Raw genomic sequence first — 21,176 nt, forward strand, 5'->3', positions numbered from 1 at the left:
TGGAAACAGACAGAGAGAAAAGAAAGACATGAATGTCAAAGCTAATAAAGGTGAAGTTAGGAGCTGTGATGATGTTCATGTATCAGAAGCTGATCTGGCTGCTACAGAGACGACCCACACAGCTGCTGTGGTGAGGTTTGTGTTAAAGCAGAGGAACACAGGCCCAAACATGACAGCAAAGCAGGTTTCAGGCTCTGTGAGAGGATTTCAAACAGAAGCTGGAGAAGAGAAAGGACTACAGAAAGAAGGCAGCTGAGACCAGTCCAAGTGTTTCCATGGAGCCCAGTCTAACATTCATTTATACACTAACGTACAGAAGTGAACGGGAAAATGAATCCATAGTTTCAAATGTAGAAATAGTTCTCAGTTCATTTACAGAGTTTAATACAGTTCATGAGGAAATGTTCAAAACAGCAGCTGAGAAGAAATCTGCTTCACAAAGTTGGATCCAATTCCAATAGTTTGTGATGCACTTTAACGCAGCGTGAGCAGTTCACTGCCTAACCCCACAGAGACTGTCAGTCTTGACTTTTCTTTATTTCTATTGGCTGTCAGTGAGATTTCAGAGCAATCAGAGACTGTGGGTCTGTGTATGAAGTATAATTCATGTGCAGTTGTTGAAGTTGTAGAATGAGAAATAGCAGTTTGGGGTATTTCCTGCTTTCATTGTCCTGCTTGTGCTGATGAAAATGTTTATTGACGTGTGAATTCATTCTTCAACGCTCGATTCTGCCTGAACAACGTGAAAACTTTGCTTTTCTTTGTGTAACACAATTCAAAGCACTGAAGCATCGACTTCTTTCATTATTACACAACAGCAGACTGGTGTCTAATAAACAGTGAATGATGCAGAAACAGATGTTTGAAGCTGTTCTTGGAGTACACTGAGAGAGAGAGAGCTGTGCAGGCAGGAACAGCCAAAGTCAGAGAGAATTCATGAGCATATTGATCAAACGTGAAGCAGAGTTTGGATCTTCTTTTGCTGCTGCTTCACTCAGTTTTGGTTGGAGACAGATGAAACCTGCAGCTTCAGGATCTGTGAGCTGTCCACTTTCAGCCCCGACGGCGTGTCCGTGTACGTGCCGTCGAGTGAACGATCCACGCTCTGTGTTTCCATCTTTGTGTGTTTAGCTGCTCTCATTTACTGTTTTAGCTGTTTGCTGCTTGTTGAAATAGTTTGTGAGCTTTAACCTGAGATTCTGGCAAAATACATTTATATTAAACATCGATTCAGGATTGAATGAATCAACATCGTTTTATTCAAATTAAAACCATTTAAATGGGAACATGAATTTTTTACAGCCGCCTCTAATGCTGGGTAATGTCAGCTGGTCCATGTGCAGCTGGCTGTGAGGCTCAGGGAGCGTCTACAAAGTGCAACACTGAAAGAACATCATCCATAAATATTGAGTAAGAACTGGACTCTCATACAGCGAGACTCAAATGCCTTTAAACATCAGCTTATCCTGCTGATCCAAGTCCAACACTGAGTTTGTAAAAACATGTTTGTCAATCATTTTGTTTGGTTTCTGAGGAAAATGATTCAATAAGTTGCTGCTAATACACAACATTTCATCATATTTCCTCATAACCCTCTTTTGTCTGACCATTTGATCCCATTTGAATTTGCAATAAAGGATCCACAGAGTTTGGTGACAATAATGACAGTAGATGTTTGTGTGAAAGTGCTGGAAGCAAATGAGTGTGTGATGTTCTTTCAGTGTTGCACTTTGTAGACGCTCCCTGAGCACTGGTCTCACAGCCAGCTGCACATAGAGACCAGTGTTGTTAGTCCAGGTCAGAAGATGACTTGTTGGAATAAAAATGAGCTTGTAGTTTGTCTGCTTTAATAATGTGACTGGAAAAAGGTGTTGGACTTCAAATATGTCCATTTCTGTCACACTTCACCTTTAAAAGTGAAGCCATGTGGTTCCTGGAAGGAAAAACACGACTTTTTCAAGTCTTTGTCCTGTTTTTATGAGAAATGTACGACTTTAATGTTCTTTTTTTTTTTAACTCAATTTTTATTATAATTTACAATATTGCAACTTGTGCTTGTCGATGTTCACAAGTAGGACAGTTACAGGAACTGCAATGCAGAAATGTAGGTTAAAATAAGAACTGCAATTAGGAAGCACAAAACAAAACTGGGAAGCAAAACAAAACCCAAGCAAGCAAACAAACAAACAAACAGACAACAACAAAAACAAAAAGAAAACAAAAACTTTATGTAATATTAAATAACATGTGACAAACTTAGCCGTAAATGGACAAAACGAAACAGACCTTTGCTAAATTATTGAAACAGTAAAGCATGTATGGGTCGCCAACGCTCAGTAAACAATTCTCTCTGAATCCGCAGAGCAGATGTTATTTCCTCCATCTGGTAAATTTCTCTTGCTTTATCAATCCACATATTATATGAAGGTGGGTCAAGATTCAGCCATTTAATAGTGATACACTTTAGTGCTGCTGCAAGATTCTTAAGAGATACATTTTATTGTTTCCCGCAAAACCCTTTGGTAAGACTCCTAAAATGGCTAACTGTTGGTCTTTTGTTAATGGTTGTTGGAAAACTGTACTGAGAACTTTAAATATGTCATTCCAAAGTGAGCAGATTTTTGGGCATGACCAGAATATATGTGAGTGGGTTCCTAAAGAAGTACCACAATTTCGCCAGCAGGTGTCAGGATTTGTAGGCTTCATTTTGGCAATTATCTCTGGGGTTCTAAAATATCTCATGACCACCTTCCATTTAAATTCTCTCCACAGCCCAGAATTAGTCACCAGATGGGCTTCACCGAACACCTCTTCCCAGGTGTCCTCTGAGATTTGAGTGCCAGTCTCAGCTTCCCACCTTGCCTTAATATCCAAAGTTGCATTTGTATTGAAACTCATAAATGCGTTATAAAAATGACTGATTAATTTTGGGGAGGAATTACTTTGAAATGTTTTTAGAAATATTTCCTCAATGGCTGAGGGCTCCAAAACTTGCCTCCATTCTTTATGTTTTGTCAAAAAGCTTCTTAGCTGCAGAAATCTAAAAAAGTCAGAAGAAGGAAGCCGAAACTGACCTCAACTGTTCAAATGAGCTCAGGTGCCCATTCCTCACAACATGACAAAGTTTATGAAGCCCGCTATTTGACCATGCTCTGAAGCCAGAGTCTTCCACAATAGGAGAAAAACCCTGCAGGGAGGAGAGGCTTGATAGAATTGAAATTTCTTTTGGAAGACCAAATGATTGTTTGATTCTACGCCAAATCTTTAGTGTGACCCTCGTCCGTTCCCCCATATGCACATTTTTAATTGAAATGTTAGAACAAAGCAGGGATTCCAATGATCTTTCGCACATTGTCTTCTCAATGTTTAGCCACTGAGTTTCAGACAAATCCCGCACCCATACAGTCAGGGGTCTCATCTGAGCTGCCCAGAAATAATATTTCAGGTTTGGAACAGCCAATCCCCCCTGCAGCTTTGACAGTTTTAATGTTTGGAACTTGATCATCCCTCATGTGTATTTAGTCTCTGTGTCGCGTCATCTGTGTTCCCACCCTCCATATTTTCATGCCCAGTCTTTTGTATTCTTAGCCATAGCTTTCTGTGTCTTCATGATTTATTATAGTATTAGTTCCCCAGTTTAGTTCTCTTCACTGTGATTCTGCCTTGTTTGATGTCTTCAGCCGAAATAAAGGCTCGCTTTTCGTTCAAAACTCAGTTTCATGTCTGCGCCAGTGTCTGCGCCTGAGTCCTCCACACACTCTCCATACGGTCAGCTACTGCGACCGTGACACTAAACTACATGCTGTGTGCAGCCACTCTCCTGAGCCTGTATTATATACACAGCGGTTACAATGACAAACTGAATACAATCTCATATCTACAAAACAAGCTTAGTCAAAGTTGCAGCTACGCTTATGAACATGGAGAAAAAACAGGCGAGTTATCAGCTCACCAGCTACGACTAAGAACAGCTAACCAACTATCCTTGAGATCTACAATGACCAGGGAATAAGGTCTACAGACAACCAAACTATCCTTGAGATCCACAATGATTTCAATAAGGTGTTTGATATTCCCTCCTTGGGAGAAGATGCGATCGCTAGTCTGGAGGAACCTGTCTCTAATGTTGGAATTGAAACGGCCGTACGGAGCATGCAGTCTGGAAAATCTGCTACCCCGACGGGTATCCATCTGATTTTTTCATAAAGTTTTCTGACCGACTGAATTCACTGTTAAAATCAACTTTTGAAGAATCCTTCCTCTCACAGTCGTTGCCTCCAACAATGCATCAAGCAGTGATGTGTTTAATTGTAAAACAGGAAAAAGACCATTTAGATTGTCGTTCATGTCGTTTAATATCTTTGTTCAACACAGACACCAAGATCCTGGCTCAAGTGTTGGCCCGTCGCTTACACAAGTATTTGTCCTCCATTATTTCACCAGACGGGCTTTATTAGGCACTCTTTTTTGAACATTAGAGCTCTATTAAATATCATTTATACCCATGTTAAAGGTGATACATTGGAAACCGTAATTTGTAAACTTTGTCTAATAAACTTACATCTTTCATTCTTTATACAGATTGAAGAGCTGTGATTTGTCAGATATTGGCCTTGATTATCTGGCAGCAGCACTGAAGTCCAACCCCTCGTATCCCACAGAGGTGGACCTGAGTGGAACCTACAGCAACCTGAAGGATCCAGGAGTGAAGCATCTGTGTGATTTGCTGGAGAATCCACGATGTCGATTTGAAACTCTGAGGTCAGTCAGCATGTTTTAGTTGTGCTGAGATGAATATGATGTGAAAGTTGTGCTGACACTAAACTGCAGACATCAGGCTGATATTATACTGATCCACACTGAGGATCTTCATGGTAAAGTCTGTTTTCTTCTTCTCTGGTTTAGTCCATTGACTGCAGCAGAACAATGTTCACATTTCAAACAGTGATACTCAACGTATGGCCCGCGGCCCACACGCGGCCTGCCCACCTTTCCTGATTCAGAGAGAGGGGACCCTGATTAGCTGTGTAGCTTCTTCCTCACAGTTCTAAGTATCAGACACAACAATGAATAATCCACAGCTGACTGTCTTTAGCAGGTCAAAGGTCACGGCACTCAGCACTCTGTGAAACAGTTTGGAGCAGGAATTCTTGCACATTTACAAACTGACACTGCTGCACGGCATGCTGGGTAATGCTAGCTGCTCAGGTATGGGCGTGCTAACGGCTGTGAGGCTCTGTGGCTGCAGAACACTGAAGAAGAGAAAAGAGAGGTGGAGGATGAAGAAAAGAGGCGGAGATGAAGCAGACGTTTAGCTCTAGAGAGGAGCTGTGTCTGTGTGGGTGGGGCTCAGGCAGCTCCGCCCACACAGTGACAGTGAAGCAGGTGAAGAGTAATAAATGAAGACAGCAGACAGGATTTGATAAGCTGATGTACAAACATGTAGAATGATGGTGGCAGCTACAGAAACAGGTCCATACAGACTGAAGCGTGTCTCAGTCTGAATGTACACTGCTGTTATAAGAGCTGTGGAAACTCAGGTCAAAAGGACGTAACCACACTGCTGACAGTTCCAGGACATTCACAGAGTTACAGCATCATTTGTGACCATAAAGACAGAAAGCTCATCCAAATCCTGGGATTAAAAGTCTGTCCTGGTGGTGTCCAGTCAAACACGTCTCTGTGAAAGCTTCAATCCAACAGGCTCCAAAGTCCTTCTGCTCATTTCCTCGCCGGGTTCTTGATGCTCCTGTACCATCTCTCTGTCATCCTCCTCGCTCCCTCTTTGCACTCACAGTCTTTGTGCATCATTAACACTCACATGAGGAAACCCAAAGTTTTACTGGGCAGAAGATGATCATCAGTGACTCTGTCTTTAAAACACTCTTGTTAGAAATGTACGACTTTAATGTGAAACATTCAGAGTTTTTTCTCTTGTTGTGTTTGTTTGAAGCTGCTTCCTGTTGGCTTCAGCTGTTTGGAGTTTCCATTTTCTAAACTTCTACATTCTGAACCTTCTTCAGCTCTGAACAGATGATGAAACACTGAATGATTTCAAGCACTTTGTCTAATAAACTTACATCTTTCATTCTTTATACAGATTGGAGCGCTGTGGTTTGTCAGAGATCAGCTGTGATTATCTGGAAGCAGTGCTGAAGCTCAACCCTTCGTATCCCAGAGAGGTGGACTTGAGCTCCAACAAGCTGCAGGATCCAGGAGTGAAGCAGCTGTGTGTTCTTCTGGAGAATCCACAACATCAAATTGAAACTCTGAGGTCAGTCTCCACGTTTTAGTTGTGCTGACACTGTCGATCTGTGGAACTAAAACCTTTATACAGGAAGTCTGGTTCAGCTCTTTGTAGACCTTCTAATCTCTGATGCTCTGAGTCTTACTCAGTAGATGATGCAGAGTTGTGAAGCCGATGTGGGTGAGGACACTCGCCCAGCTCTAACTACTTTGACGTCCAGGCGGCTTCCCTGCTTGTCCTGATACAAACAAACCTGAGTAACCTTGCAGGTCAGATCTCATCAGTCACACCTGTTATGGCAGCTCTCCTCTAGATTGTAGTTCTTGTTAACCTGGGATGGTTTTAGAAGCCTGGACCACAGACTGCAAGGGAAGATATTACTGGGAAAGGCCAAAGCAACCTATTAGACCCATTAAACACTAACATAGATGAATACTCAGATTTAAACCTTTATTGTTTCACAAAGGGTTAAAAAGGGAACGTCCACAGTTTAGACTGCAGCAGATTTTATTAAAGCAGTTTGACAGGAGCAAAGCAAAAACACAAAGAATAAGTGTTTCACATATTAATACATATAACATAATAATAAAAGAAAAGCAAAATAATGATACAAAAGAATGAAAAAGTTGTCCAGAGCAGCAGGATGTCTGAGGTCTGCAGAAACACAAAAACACAGCAGCTAAAAATAGTTGTTGAAAGAAAACGAGGTGGGAGCTGCTGATTCCTGAGCTTTGATACTGGATTAGCTTCAGTAGTTATTCCCATCACTGCTGTAGGAGCTACATTTAGTCACAGCTGATTGTCTCCTTTGACCAATCAGAAGACTACTGTTGTAAAAACAAGCAGACAAAGAACCAATGAGAGTGAAGAACAGGATAAAGAGCTCGTGTGATGGAGGCAAAGCAATAATCAGCAGACTGTAGCAGTTTCTATCTGGATGAAAGTAGAAGGAGCTCAGCGGAGCTCAGTCCCATATCTTTGTTTAGAAACAACATCAGTGATTTCCTGCTGCTCGAGATGATTCCAGCAGCTCTCATTACAGCAGCTGATGAGAGAAACAGCTGATGGCTCACAGCTCGTACACTGTTGGATCTCCAGATGTTCACGTGGCTGAAGTCTGTGAAGAAACTGTGGTCCACGTAGTTCACACGGCCTCAGATTGGACCGAGCTCCCTGGATCACTGCAGCATCCTCAGCTGGTACATGGACGTCTCTGCTCCTCAGTCTTGGAGCCCCTGCAGGTCCGTCCACACCACCAGGGTCTTCTCACTCACCTTTCCTTTGTCCTCGTCCTTCATCGGCCGTGCTGTGTCTTTGTTCCTGCGGTGTTGTTCCCACGATGCAGCGCTGATGTTCCCTCCTTGAATGCACAACAAGTACGGTGCTGGTCTTACTCGGGTGGAGCAGAGACAGATTGAAGTCTTTCAGGCTTTAGTGCCGACTTCCCTGACAGAGGCTGGACTCCATGGTCTGCACAGGAGGCTTCTACACTGTGTGGAGGTGACTCCTGGACTTGAAGACAGGCTGCAGGTACATGTGTGATGAAGAGGACCTACAGCAGTGTGATGGAGCTGCAGGTGTGAAGGAAGTCCTGCTGTCCTGTCCCACCCTCATCTTTGCTTCCTCTGTCTTCTCTGGACTTGTCCTCCTGTTTCAGAAACAGCACTGCTTCATGCCGAGGGTGGACGGGAGCGTTGGCTCTGATTCTTTTACCGTCCACCACAAGGAGACACTGATGCTGACCTCCTGATTCATCTGCATGTGTTCTGCTTCACACTGCTCACCTCCACCAAAGACTTCACAAACATCTTCTTTCTTTGAGTCCAGTTTGTCCCACAAACACTTCCAAATCTCCTCCTCTGAGATTCTGCAGCTTCTTGCAGTGTGACTCAGCTGACTTCTGACAGACCACAGACTGGCACAGCATCCACATGTGTCTCCTTTCAAACAGGCTCTTGATGTTTCCTCCCACATCATTCTGGCCTCTCAGTCTCCTTTGTTCTCCAGCTCTGTAGCTCCAGCTGGTGAAGCTTCAGTTTTCCATGTTGGTAACAGTAAACTACAGCCTCTGCTGTCAGCTGGGTAACTAAACAGAGCTGCAGCACGTCTCTGCGGTGGTGCTACATCCAGCCTGCAGACGGCCGTCTACATGTTGTAGTGGTTTACAGTCACCAGGGGGCGCTGTCCCAGCCATGCGGGCAGTGGGCTGCTCTGCTTGTGCTGTTGTTGGTGAAGCTGAAGTGAAAGCGAGAGTTAAAACCCTGAACAGTGTCCACTGAGCTTCTCATGCTCTTCTCATGCTCAAAGAAGTTTAACAGGAAGGACGACTCGTCCATCAGGCGTCCAGCTGTCCGTGACCGTGTCCACAGCAGAGTTTGACCGAGGCTTCATGCTAACACGCACACATGAAGCTAATACCACCACGAGCAGCTGCTCAGTGGATTTGGAGGACAAATGTCTGCAGCTTCTCACAGGCAGTATGCAGAATGTGGATCTCCACAAAGACTGTGGAGAGCTCGTCCCACACTCTAAATCCACACTTGTCTGCACAAAACTTCTCACATGTTCCCGTCACAAGTGTCTTCTAAGTGAAGCTACCAGGTTCAGGTCCAGCTTGTTTATCTGGAGCTGCAGGAGATGATCCATCCTCACAAAGCAACACAGACAGCAGATATGCAAACACACAACACAACCAAAGGATTCTCTCTGCATGTCTGTGGCTGATGCTGCTGGAACGAAGCTGTTTGAAACCTTGTTGTTCTGCACTTTGGGACCAGAAGAGGAAACTGAAGCTCTGTGCAGAGGGTCCAATGGAAGCAGCCAAGCGCTGTAAGTGTCTGCTGTACAGGGATGCTGGCTCAGCTGTGGCTCAGTTTCACAGTGTGACTCAATAAAAGCAGCAGGAAATCAAAGCTTGATGCTTTCATCAGTGTGGAAATAAGAAAGTTTCCTGTGACAGACGCTGGAGCTCTTTCACTCTCAGCTTCACAGTTTCAGCTTCAAACGTCTTCCAACATGTTTCTAACACGGCCACATTCCACCTTAATGGAGCTGATATCTTGTGCATCAGCACATTTTCTAAAGGCAGCGATCACATCTTTAGTTTTGGATGTTTAACTGCAGATTGTTTATGTGTTTATAGCACATTAATTACAGCAGCAGCGTTGACCACAGTGCTGTACAAGAATCCAAGATAACTATTAAAATAACTCCTAATATTAATATCACACATCAAATATCAAATAACTCTCATGCTGTATTAAAAGCCAGTGAATACAAATGTGTTTTCAGAGCAGATTTACAGAGACTGACAGCAGGAGCTGGGGCTGTTCGATAGAACGATGTATATATGATGACCATATGAAAACGTCTATCGTTTCATATCACGCTCTTTGTTTCCTGCTTATGTGTTTGTGTTTTCCAGATAAACCTTTCAAAATAAATCTGAAGATCCTGTTGAGAGTTTTCAAAATAAACACAATACATTACTGCGGTCGCTCGTTTATCGAGTTACGTTCTAAAAATAAGTCTCAGAATGAAGTAGCAGCTTTATGTTTTACAAGTATTATAGAAGTTTTAAGGCAGTTAAACCCTCACTGCACACTTTCTACACTTTTCTCAGACAGGCATGAACATTTTCACACTTTTCTCTCTTGTTTAAACAAAGTTCAAACCTTCATAGAAAAATAAGTTCATTATTAAAGAGTGAAAGCAAAGTGTTTCTGAAATGTGTCAAATCAGCCTTTGCTGGCATTAAATGAGCTTCTGTGTGAGGAGCACTCGTCCATGGCCTGGGCTCCTCGCTGTCAGGTAAAGTTTCATAAAGCTTTTGAGTTTTTCTGCAGATAATGTTGGTGTCCAGCACGATGTTCTTTTTCCTGCGGTCACTGAGCCACAAAGCCAAAGCTGACTCCATCCTTACGATGTTCTTGTTGTGGACAGTTACAACCTTTTTGCCTCCTTGTTGAAACTATGATGGTCAGCATCTTCCTCTGCCTTTGGCTGCTACCACAGGTGCAAAACGTCTCGTCATCATTGTTGTTTGTTGGGGACAAAACGTACAAACATACAGTGCAGCACTGCAGAGTCACACTGCTGTAAATTTGAACACATTCTGTACTGTACAGGAGACACGGCACGAGATTGGCTGACAATGGTCTACAGCCAATCAGGACGCAGAACACAATGCGCTGTAAAAAACAAAAGCATGCAAAATTGCACAAAAAAGATCAGCGAAACAGCGAGGCCGCCAAAGGTGAACTGTGTTACAGCGAGGGACCAGCGTATATGTGGTTGTTGGGACGATAAATGTCTTTGAGCTTGTGTCAGAAGACGAGCTGCAGCTTTCTGGACCAGCTGCAGTCTTGCCAGGCAGGTCCCACTAACTCCAACATATAAGGAGTTACAATAATCCAGCTGGGATGTCATGAAAACGTGGATCGCCCGTTCAAGGTTTTTAAAAGATATAAATGATCTCACCTTAGATAAAAGCCTCAGTTTGAAGAAAGACCGCTGTACAACTGAGCTCAGCTGTTTTTCAAATTGCCGTCAAATATAAGCCCCAAATGTAATAATGCGATTTAATAAAAGAGCTGAACCAGTCTAATAGAGCGCCCTTGATGCTGCCATGCTCCAATGGTGAGGTCAAGATGCTGTGGTCAAGGCAGCAGTCAGATCCAAAAGCACAGCTGAGTCTCCTGATCAGTGGCTGATAAAAGATCATTAAGAACTTTCCAAAGTGCAGTTTCAGTGCTGTGAAGAGCTTTAAAACCAGACTGAAACCTTTACAACAGATTGCAGCTGAACAAATATAATCTTTTACAAAATCTTCGGCAGGAAGGGAAGCTTTGAAATAGGCCTGAAATTTGAGCAGACAGAGGATCCAGATCAGGTTTTTAGTACAGGCTGTACAACAGCATGTTTAAAACAGGCTGTACAACACCTGAACTAAGACTGCTGTTAAAAATCGCTAAGATGTCGGAACCGACAACCTTTAAAATCTTTTTAAACACGTGTTGGAACAACATCATTTGGACAAGATGATGTCTTTATAGCATCACATCGTTCCTCCATCTGATCAAACCACACAGGCTCAAACTGATCAAAAACAGCTGAGCAGGTGAATATTTTAGCCCCGGTGCGATCTCGGGCGAGAGTATCGATGATGGCCAAAGGGCAGCGTCCAGCTCTACGGCCGCTGAAGAGCAGACTCAACAGACGCGCGTGATGTGGATCCTACTGCTCTAAAACTGGAGCTTCTTCAATCCATTAAAGAGGACATTAGTACGCTGTTAAAAGAAGAACTCAGAAATGCATTGAAAGAAGATTTTGACAATATAAGGGCTGACGTGCAAGGACTGAGAAATGAGATCGCTAACAGCATGGCGGCGACGTGCGGCGAAGTTGATGGAGTAAAGGTTACAGTGAAAGAAGCTGAGGATGGGCTGTCAATGTGGAGCGATGAGGTGACCACCCTGCAGTCTACAGTAGAGAGTATGAAGGAGGAGCTGTCTGACCTGAAGGATAAATGTGATGAAGGCAGGAAGCGGAGAGCTAACATCCACATCATAGGGATCCCAGAGGGCCTGGACTCGAGCTCCTCCACGGCCGTATCCGTGCTACTACGTGAAGTGCTGGGTATGGATAAAGACGTTATTGTCGACCGCTCACACAGGAGCCCTAGCCTGAGAAAGCCAGCTGGTAACCCGCACGCCGTCATAGCCGAGCGTCACTACTACCAGGATTGTGTGGCTACGCCGTGCCAGGGCCCAAGCCCCGCTTGAGTTTAACGGACAACCTATTGCAATATTACGACTGGGCGATATGACCCTAAATTCATATCTCGATATTCTTTAGCTGGATGGCGATATACGATATATATCTCGATATTTTTAAAGCCAGAAAGTTCGAACAAAAAGAGAGTTCTTAGTCAAAGCTGTGTCCCAAATCTCACACAGGCACATTTATTAACATACAGCGTAGATGTACATGAAACAATTACTCAGGAATAAATGATCAGCATTTATTAAATAATAATGCTCCATAAATAAAAGAAAACAATGTTGTGTTTGTGCATAACAAAAAGCTCACAATCGTGCAGTCAAAATGTAAACAGACGCTGAGCATAATAACAAGCAGCTGCTCTGTTCCCAGGTTCTACTGCGTGACTGACAGCCTGGAGTTTGAAACCCTCTTTGTAACCGTGTCTCTTACAGGTGCCATTTATGGTCCTTATACACACTCAATACAGTAATATTACGTTGAAGCAGAGTACGTATCACTCCGCGAGGCTCCTCGTAGCTGTAATGCTCCAACAATCCATCAAGCGGTGCGGCCTCGTAGCTGAGTAAAGTCGTACCAAAACATCTTTTGAAAGGTTTCTGAGCGCCGTGTAGCACATAAAATCGGTTCGAGGTCAGTAAGCACAACCAGAATTCATCCATAAGGCGCACTGTCGATTTATGAGAAAATTACAGGATTTTAAGTGCAGAAAACATAGTTTATGGTTTTCCTTTGATCTTAGCAAATATCTACGCCTCTAATTGGGACGATCACAGATTTTTCACTAATGTCTTTGCGCGGCTCCCCAATATGTCATCACACAATATCATCTTTGAGGGAGACCTAAACTGCTCATTATCTGCTATGGACCACAGTTCACACAAAAGTACACTTAGTCCAAACTCAGCATGCGTCATTCAGAGCTTTCTTGATAATTATGGGCTGGCTGATGTATGGAGATTTCATAATCCTGCTTCACATCAATACTCTTTTTTTCTAATGTCCATAAAACATATATTTGTATAGAAAAACGTCTCCCTTTAGTTACAGAATGTGATTATAAGACTCTGGTGATTTCTCCTCTTGTTTTTTCAATGTGTATTCCTGATGCCTGCTCCAACTATCAGCCATGGAGATTCAACTCAGTGTTGTTAGCAGATGAAGAGTTTGTCAGTTACAAAAGGTCTCAAAGAGATTTTTTTCTATTAATCAGACCCCAGAGATGTCATCATCAGTTTGTCTGCTTTAATAATGTGACTGGAAAAAGGTGTTGGACTTCAAATATGTCCATTTCTGTCACACTTCACCTTTAAAAGTGAAGCCATGTGGTTCCTGGAAGGAAAAACACGACTTTTTCAAGTCTTTGTCCTGTTTTTATGAGAAATGTACGACTTTAATGTGAAACATTCAGAGTTTTTTCTCTTGTTGTGTTTGTTTGAAGCTGCTTCCTGTTGGCTTCAGCTGTTTGGAGTTTCCATTTTCTAAACTTCTACATTCTGAACCTTCTTCAGCTCTGAACAGATGATGAAACACTGAATGATTTCAAGCACTTTGTCTAATAAACTTACATCTTTCATTCTTTATACAGATTGAAGAGCTGTGATTTGTCAGAGATCAGCTGTGATTATCTGGCAGCAGCACTGAAGTCCAACCCCTCCCATCTGAGACAGCTGGACCTGAGTAATGACTTCTCCTTGTTTTCGATCAACAACAAGCTGCAGGATTCAGGAGTGAAGCATCTGTGTGGTTTCCTGGAGAGTCCAGGATGTAAACTTGAAACTCTGAGGTCAGTCAGCATGTTTTAGTTGTGCTGAGATGAATATGATGTGAAAGTTGTGCTGACACTAAACTGCAGACATCAGGCTGATATTATACTGATCCACACTGAGGATCTTCATGGTAAAGTCTGTTTTCTTCTTCTCTGGTTTAGTCCATTGACTGCAGCAGAACAATGTTCACATTTCAAACAGTGATGCTCAACGTATGGCCCGCGGCCCACACGCGGCCTGCCAACCTTTCCTGATTCAGAGAGAGGGGACCCTGATTAACTGTGTAGCTTCTTCCTCACAGTTCTAAGTATCAGACACAACAATGAATAATCCACAGCTGACTGTCTTTAGCAGGTCAAAGGTCACGGCACACAGCAGACAGTCAGAAATATTCTAACTCTGATCATTTATCAGTTGTGACACTGTGAGACTTGATCAGAGGTGTGATCATCACAGCAGAGGCCTTTGTGTCAAAGTCACTGAGGATCAAACAGAAACACATGAAGCAGATTTTCCTCTTCTGGCTTTTTATAGCAGATAACCTTCAAAATATTCTGCAGTCGATCAAAAACTGAAGCAAACCATGAAGCAACATGTGAACATGAGCTGATGCTGCTGAAGTGAAGCAAAGTTACAGAGGTTTGATTACAGACACAGCTGAGAGTTTGTAATCTGTCATCATTTTAAAAAGTTTCCATGGAACAGCAGAAATGAGGCTTTACTGTCAGAGGCCGACAGCACTGAACACAACAGCAGACTGGTGGCTAATAAACAGTGAATGATGCAGAAACAGATGTTTGAAGCTGTTCTTGGAGTACACTGAGAGAGAGAGAGCTGTGCAGGCAGGAACAGCCAAAGTCAGAGAGAATTCATGAGCATATTGATCAAACGTGAAGCAGAGTTTGGATCTTCTTTTGCTGCTGCTTCACTCAGTTTTGGTTGGAGACAGATGAAACCTGCAGCTTCAGGATCTGTGAGCTGTCCACTTTCAGCCCCGACGGCGTGTCCGTGTACGTGCCGTCGAGTGAACGATCCACGCTCTGTGTTTCCATCTTTGTGTGTTTAGCTGCTCTCATTTACTGTTTTAGCTGTTTGCTGCTTGTTGAAATAGTTTGTGAGCTTTAACCTGAGATTCTGGCAAAATACATTTATATTAAACATCGATTCAGGATTGAATGAATCAACATCGTTGTATTCAAATTAAAACCATTTAAATGGGAACATGAATTTTTTACAGCCGCCTCTAATGCTGGGTAATGTCAGCTGGTCCATGTGCAGCTGGCTGTGAGGCTCAGGGAGCGTCTACAAAGTGCAACACTGAAAGAACATCATCCATAAATATTGAGTAAGAACTGGACTCTCATACAGCGAGACTCAAATGCCTTTAAACATCAGCTTATCCTGCTGATCCAAGTCCAACACTGAGTTTGTAAAAACATGTTTGTCAATCATTTTGTTTGGTTTCTGAGGAAAAAGATTCAATAACTTGCTGCTAATACACAACATTTCATCATATTTCCTCATAACCCTCTTTTGTCTGACCATTTGATCCCATTTGAATTTGCAATAAAGGATCCACAGAGTTTGGTGACAATAATGACAGTAGATGTTTGTGTGAAAGTGCTGGAAGCAAATGAGTGTGTGATGTTCTTTCAGTGTTGCACTTTGTAGACGCTCCCTGAGCACTGGTCTCACAGCCAGCTGCACATAGAGACCAGTGTTGTTAGTCCAGGTCAGAAGATGACTTGTTGGAATGAAAATGAGCTTGTAGTTTGTCTGCTTTAATAATGTGACTGGAAAAAGGTGTTGGACTTCAAATATGTCCATTTCTGTCACACTTCACCTTTAAAAGTGAAGCCATGTGGTTCCTGGAAGGAAAAACACGACTTTTTCAAGTCTTTGTCCTGTTTTTATGAGAAATGTACGACTTTAATGTGAAACATTCAGAGTTTTTTCTCTTGTTGTGTTTGTTTGAAGCTGCTTCCTGTTGGCTTCAGCTGTTTGGAGTTTCCATTTTCTAAACTTCTACATTCTGAACCTTCTTCAGCTCTGAACAGATGATGAAACACTGAATGATTTCAAGCACTTTGTCTAATAAACTTACATCTTTCATTCTTTATACAGATTGATGGGCTGTGGTTTGTCAGATATTGGCCTTGATTATCTGGCAGCAGCACTGAAGTCCAACCCCTCGTATCCCACAGAGGTGGACCTGAGTGGAACCTACAGCAACCTGAAGGGTTCAGGAGTGAAGCATCTGTGTGATTTTCGGGAGAATCCACGATGTCGATTTGAAACTCTGAGGTCAGTCAGCATGTTTTAGTTGTGCTGAGATGAATATGATGTGAAAGTTGTGCTGACACTAAACTGCAGACATCAGGCTGATATTATACTGATCCACACTGAGGATCTTCATGGTAAAGTCTGTTTTCTTCTTCTCTGGTTTAGTCCATTGACTGCAGCAGAACAATGTTCACATTTCAAACAGTGATACTCAACGTATGGCCCGCGGCCCACACGCGGCCTGCCCACCTTTCCTGATTCAGAGAGAGGGGACCCTGATTAACTGTGTAGCTTCTTCCTCACAGTTCTAAGTATCAGACACAACAATGAATAATCCACAGCTGACTGTCTTTAGCAGGTCAAAGGTCACGGCACACAGCACTCTGTGAAACAGTTTGGAGCAGGAATTCTTGCACATTTACAAACTGACACTGCTGCACGGCATGCTGGGTAATGCTAGCTGCTCAGGTATGGGCGTGCTAATGGCTGTGAGACTCTGTGGCTGCAGAACACCGAAGAAGAGAAAAGAGAGGTGGAGGATGAAGAAAAGAGGCGGAGATGAAGCAGAAGTTTTGCTCCAGAGAGGAGCTGTGTCTGTGTGGGCAGGGCTCAGACAGCTCCGCCCACACAGTGACAGTGAAGCAGGTGAAGAGTAATAAATGAAGACAGCAGACAGTATTTGATAAGCTGATGTACAAACATGTAGGTCGTGTCCAAATTCATGGGCTGCATCCTCCTGAGGCCGCATTTGTAGACCGATTACGTCACAGCGACACGTCGAAGGCTGTCCAAATTCGTAGACTCCTCCGAATGCAGCCAACAAATGCGTCCTCCTTTTCCCCGAATTTGAAGGATGGGTCGGGTGTGTCCTTCGTGGCCTACCATATCCCAGAATTCATAGCGCGGCCCAGCCAAACTCCAGTTTCCAACAATGGCGGCCGCTACTAAGTTTTAAAATTACTCATACTAATCTTTTTCGGTCACAAAATAAACTTTTAACATATTTTCAGGCGAGAAAGTAGCTGTGTAAACATCAAATATCTGCTCGGTTTATCAAGATACCGCATATTTGCAAAAGTGCTTCGACGTTTTCGGAGACGTCTGCTACCCACCAGCTCGATAGCTCGCCGGGAGCTCGAGGGTCACTGAAGCCGCCGAGAACGGCACAACTCCCGGCACATCATTTTCAGATCACCGCGGACTTTCGCTACTCAGGTTAAACGTGATATATAAGTCACTTAGACAACCTCAAAATGTTATTGTTTGGCTTTTTTCAGTGTTTTGTTTGTTCGTGAGTAAATCGGTTTGGCTGAGATTAAAGTTATTAGATTAGATTAGATAAAATAAAACTTTATTAATCCCCCAGGTGGGTTCCTCCTTGGTCTTTACAGAGCTGACTAAACGTCAAACAGAAAACTGATTAAACAGAAGTATGAGACAGTCGAGAATTTACGCCAGTGTCCTGTTATATTTTAGATAGCAAGGAGCAGACGGCTGAGTTTATTAAACTCCACCGAGACAGCGGTGACGCTAATCAGAAGGCTAGACCGTCCAATTTCCCCAGCCGTTTATTTCCAGCCTACCCGACCTTCTGAGGACCCAGCCCACGTAGACCGCAAAGGCCGGGTCCTCGGGAGGATGCAGCCCATGAATTTGGACACGACCGTAGAATGATGGTGGCAGCTACAGAAACAGGTCCATACAGACTGAAGCGTGTCTCAGTCTGAATGTACACTGCTGTTATAAGAGCTGTGGAAACTCAGGTCAAAAGGACGTAACCACACTGCTGACAGTTCCAGGACATTCACAGAGTTACAGCATCATTTGTGACCATAAAGACAGAAAGCTCATCCAAATCCTGGGATTAAAAGTCTGTCCTGGTGGTGTCCAGTCAAACACGTCTCTGTGAAAGCTTCAATCCAACAGGCTCCAAAGTCCTTCTGCTCATTTCCTCGCCGGGTTCTTGATGCTCCTGTACCATCTCTCTGTCATCCTCCTCGCTCCCTCTTTGCACTCACAGTCTTTGTGCATCATTAACACTCACATGTGGAAAACCAAAGTTTTACTGGGCAGAAGATGATCATCAGTGACTCTGTCTTTAAAACACTCTTGTTAGAAATGTACGACTTTAATGTGAAACATTCAGAGTTTTTTCTCTTGTTGTGTTTGTTTGAAGCTGCTTCCTGTTGGCTTCAGCTGTTTGGAGTTTCCATTTTCTAAACTTCTACATTCTGAACCTTCTTCAGCTCTGAACAGATGATGAAACACTGAATGATTTCAAGCTCTTTGTCTAATAAACTTACATCTTTCATTCTTTATACAGATTGGAGCGCTGTGATTTGTCAGAGATCAGCTGTGATTATCTGGAAGCAGTGCTGAAGCTCAACCCTTCGTATCCCAGAGAGGTGGAGCTGAGCTCCCACAAGCTGCAGGATTCAGGAGTGAAGCAGCTGTGTGTTCTTCTGGAGAATCCACAACATCAAATTGAAACTCTGAGGTCAGTCTCCACGTTTTAGTTGTGCTGACACTGTCGATCTGTGGAACTAAAACCTTTATACAGGAAGTCTGGTTCAGCTCTTTGTAGACCTTCTAATCTCTGATGCTCTGAGTCTTACTCAGTAGGTGATGCAGAGTTGTGAAGCCGATGTGGGTGAGGACACTCGCCCAGCTCTAACTACTTTGACGTCCAGGCGGCTTCCCTGCTTGTCCTGATACAAACAAACCTGAGTAACCTTGCAGGTCAGATCTCATCAGTCACACCTGTTATGGCAGCTCTCCTCTAGATTGTAGTTCTTGTTAACCTGGGATGGTTTTAGAAGCCTGGACCACAGACTGCAAGGGAAGATATTACTGGGAAAGGCCAAAGCAACCTATCAGACCCATTAAACACTAACATAGATGAATACTCAGATTTAAACCTTTATTGTTTCACAAAGGGTTAAAAAGGGAACGTCCACAGTTTAGACTGCAGCAGATTTTATTAAAGCAGTTTGACAGGAGCAAAGCAAAAACACAAAGAATAAGTGTTTCACATATTAATACATATAACATAATAATAAAAGAAAAGCAAAAGAATGATACAAAAGAATGAAAAAGTTGTCCAGAGCAGCAGGATGTCTGAGGTCTGCAGAAAGACAAAAACACAGCAGCTAAAAATAGTTGTTGAAAGAAAACGAGGTGGGAGCTGCTGATTCCTGAGCTTTGATACTGGATTAGCTTCAGTAGTTATTCCCATCACTGCTGTAGGAGCTACATTTAGTCACAGCTGATTGTCTCCTTTGACCAATCAGAAGACTACTGTTGTAAAAACAAGCAGACAAAGAACCAATGAGAGTGAAGAACAGGATAAAGAGCTCGTGTGATGGAGGCAAAGCAATAATCAGCAGACTGTAGCAGTTTCTATCTGGATGAAAGTAGAAGGAGCTCAGCGGAGCTCAGTCCCATATCTTTGGTTAGAAACAACATCAGTGATTTCCTGCTGCTCGAGATGATTCCAGCAGCTCTCATTACAGCAGCTGATGAGAGAAACAGCTGATGGCTCACAGCTCGTACACTGTTGGATCTCCAGATGTTCACGTGGCTGAAGTCTGTGAAGAAACTGTGGTCCACGTAGTTCACACGGCCTCAGATTGGACCGAGCTCCCTGGATCACTGCAGCATCCTCAGCTGGTACATGGACGTCTCTGCTCCTCAGTCTTGGAGCCCCTGCAGGTCCGTCCACACCACCAGGTTCTTCTCACTCACCTTTCCTTTGTCCTCGTCCTTCATCGGCCGTGCTGTGTCTTTGTTCCTGCGGTGTTGTTCCCACGATGCAGCGCTGATGTTCCCTCCTTGAATGCACAACAAGTACGGTGCTGGTCTTTCTCGGGTGGAGCAGAGACAGATTGAAGTCTTTCAGGCTTTAGTGCCGACTTCCCTGACAGAGGCTGGACTCCATGGTCTGCACAGGAGGCTTCTACACTGTGTGGAGGTGACTCCTGGACTCGAAGACAGGCTGCAGGTACATGTGTGATGAAGAGGAGCTACAGCAGTGTGATGGAGCTGCAGGTGTGAAGGAAGTCCTGCTGTCCTGTCCCACCCTCATCTTTGCTTCCTCTGTCTTCTCTGGACTTGTCCTCCTGTTTCAGAAACAGCACTGCTTCATGCCGAGGGTGGACGGGAGCGTTGGCTCTGATTCTTTTACCGTCCACCACAAGGAGACACTGATGCTGACCTCCTGATTCATCTGCATGTGTTCTGCTTCACACTGCTCACCTCCACCAAAGACTTCACAAACATCTTCTTTCTTTGAGTCCAGTTTGTCCCACAAACACTTCCAAATCTCCTCCTCTGAGATTCTGCAGCTTCTTGCAGTGTGACTCAGCTGACTTCTGACAGACCACAGACTGGCACAGCATCCACATGTGTCTCCTTTCAAACAGGCTCTTGATGTTTCCTCCCACATCATTCTGGCCTCTCAGTCTCCTTTGTTCTCCAGCTCTGTAGCTCCAGCTGGTGAAGCTTCAGTTTTCCATGTTGGTAACAGTAAACTACAGCCTCTGCTGTCAGCTGGGTAACTAAACAGAGCTGCAGCACGTCTCTGCGGTGGTGCTACATCCAGCCTGCAGACGGCCGTCTACATGTTGTAGTGGTTTACAGTCACCAGGGGGCGCTGTCCCAGCCATGCAGGCAGTGGGCTGCTCTGCTTGTGCTGTTGTTGGTGAAGCTGAAGTGAAAGTGATAGGTTTGTAGTTTGAACCTATCCACTGGAACGTTAAGGACAATCTGCTACGCAGCAAAAAGCAAGACACAAGGCACCAAAGTTCTCTGGTTTACTCATGCATGAGGGAGACCTGGCTGGAGCCAAGCGTCGTTCCACCACTTGACCACCATCAGACTCTCAGCCAGGCTCCCCATAGCACTCCTTTTATTGTGGTTACATGAATATGCATAGGGTCATTAACATATAGCATCTCACATAGGTATACATGTGAACAAAGAATACTGTGTGTGTGTGTGTGTGTGTGTGTGTGTGTGTGTGTGTGTGTGTGTGGTACTGCTGATCAAAGGGTCATATAACATCCTTGGTCAGGAAGAGGGTAGACCCCCCTTCACCC

General features: G+C 43.8%; 2 protein-coding genes across 2 annotated transcripts in view; both read left to right on the forward strand.

The window, feature by feature from the left end:
* The window catches only part of LOC146548263 (NACHT, LRR and PYD domains-containing protein 3-like), a 289,433-nt gene that overhangs the window by 239,983 nt on the left and 28,274 nt on the right, over nucleotides 1-21,176 (forward strand). The gene's annotated exons all lie outside the window — the stretch shown is intronic.
* LOC146548268 (ribonuclease inhibitor-like) lies at nucleotides 29-20,300 on the forward strand. Its single transcript, XM_085263836.1, has 6 exons — nucleotides 29-135; nucleotides 6,101-6,274; nucleotides 13,617-13,814; nucleotides 15,922-16,101; nucleotides 20,004-20,127; nucleotides 20,208-20,300. The coding sequence occupies exons 1-6, from the start codon at nucleotides 29-31 to the stop codon at nucleotides 20,298-20,300; spliced, it is 876 nt and encodes a 291-aa protein (XP_085119962.1).

The sequence above is a fragment of the Mchenga conophoros genome, linkage group LG23 (genome assembly GCF_057382185.1).
Source record: "Mchenga conophoros isolate Kocher_MC1m ecotype Shallow Benthic linkage group LG23, M_conophoros_male_GT1.1, whole genome shotgun sequence".
Classification (NCBI taxonomy): Eukaryota; Metazoa; Chordata; class Actinopteri; order Cichliformes; family Cichlidae; genus Mchenga; species Mchenga conophoros.

Excerpts from the sequence above, each read along its gene's own strand:
- LOC146548268 (XM_085263836.1), top strand. The coding sequence starts at position 29 with ATGAATGTCAAAGCTAATAAAGGTGAAGTTAGGAGCTGTGATGATGTT. Across the intron at positions 13,815-15,921 it reads TGTAAACTTGAAACTCTGAG|ATTGATGGGCTGTGGTTTGT; the intron begins GTCAGTCAGCAT and ends TTCTTTATACAG. Across the intron at positions 16,102-20,003 it reads TGTCGATTTGAAACTCTGAG|AGGCTGGACTCCATGGTCTG; the intron begins GTCAGTCAGCAT and ends CTTCCCTGACAG.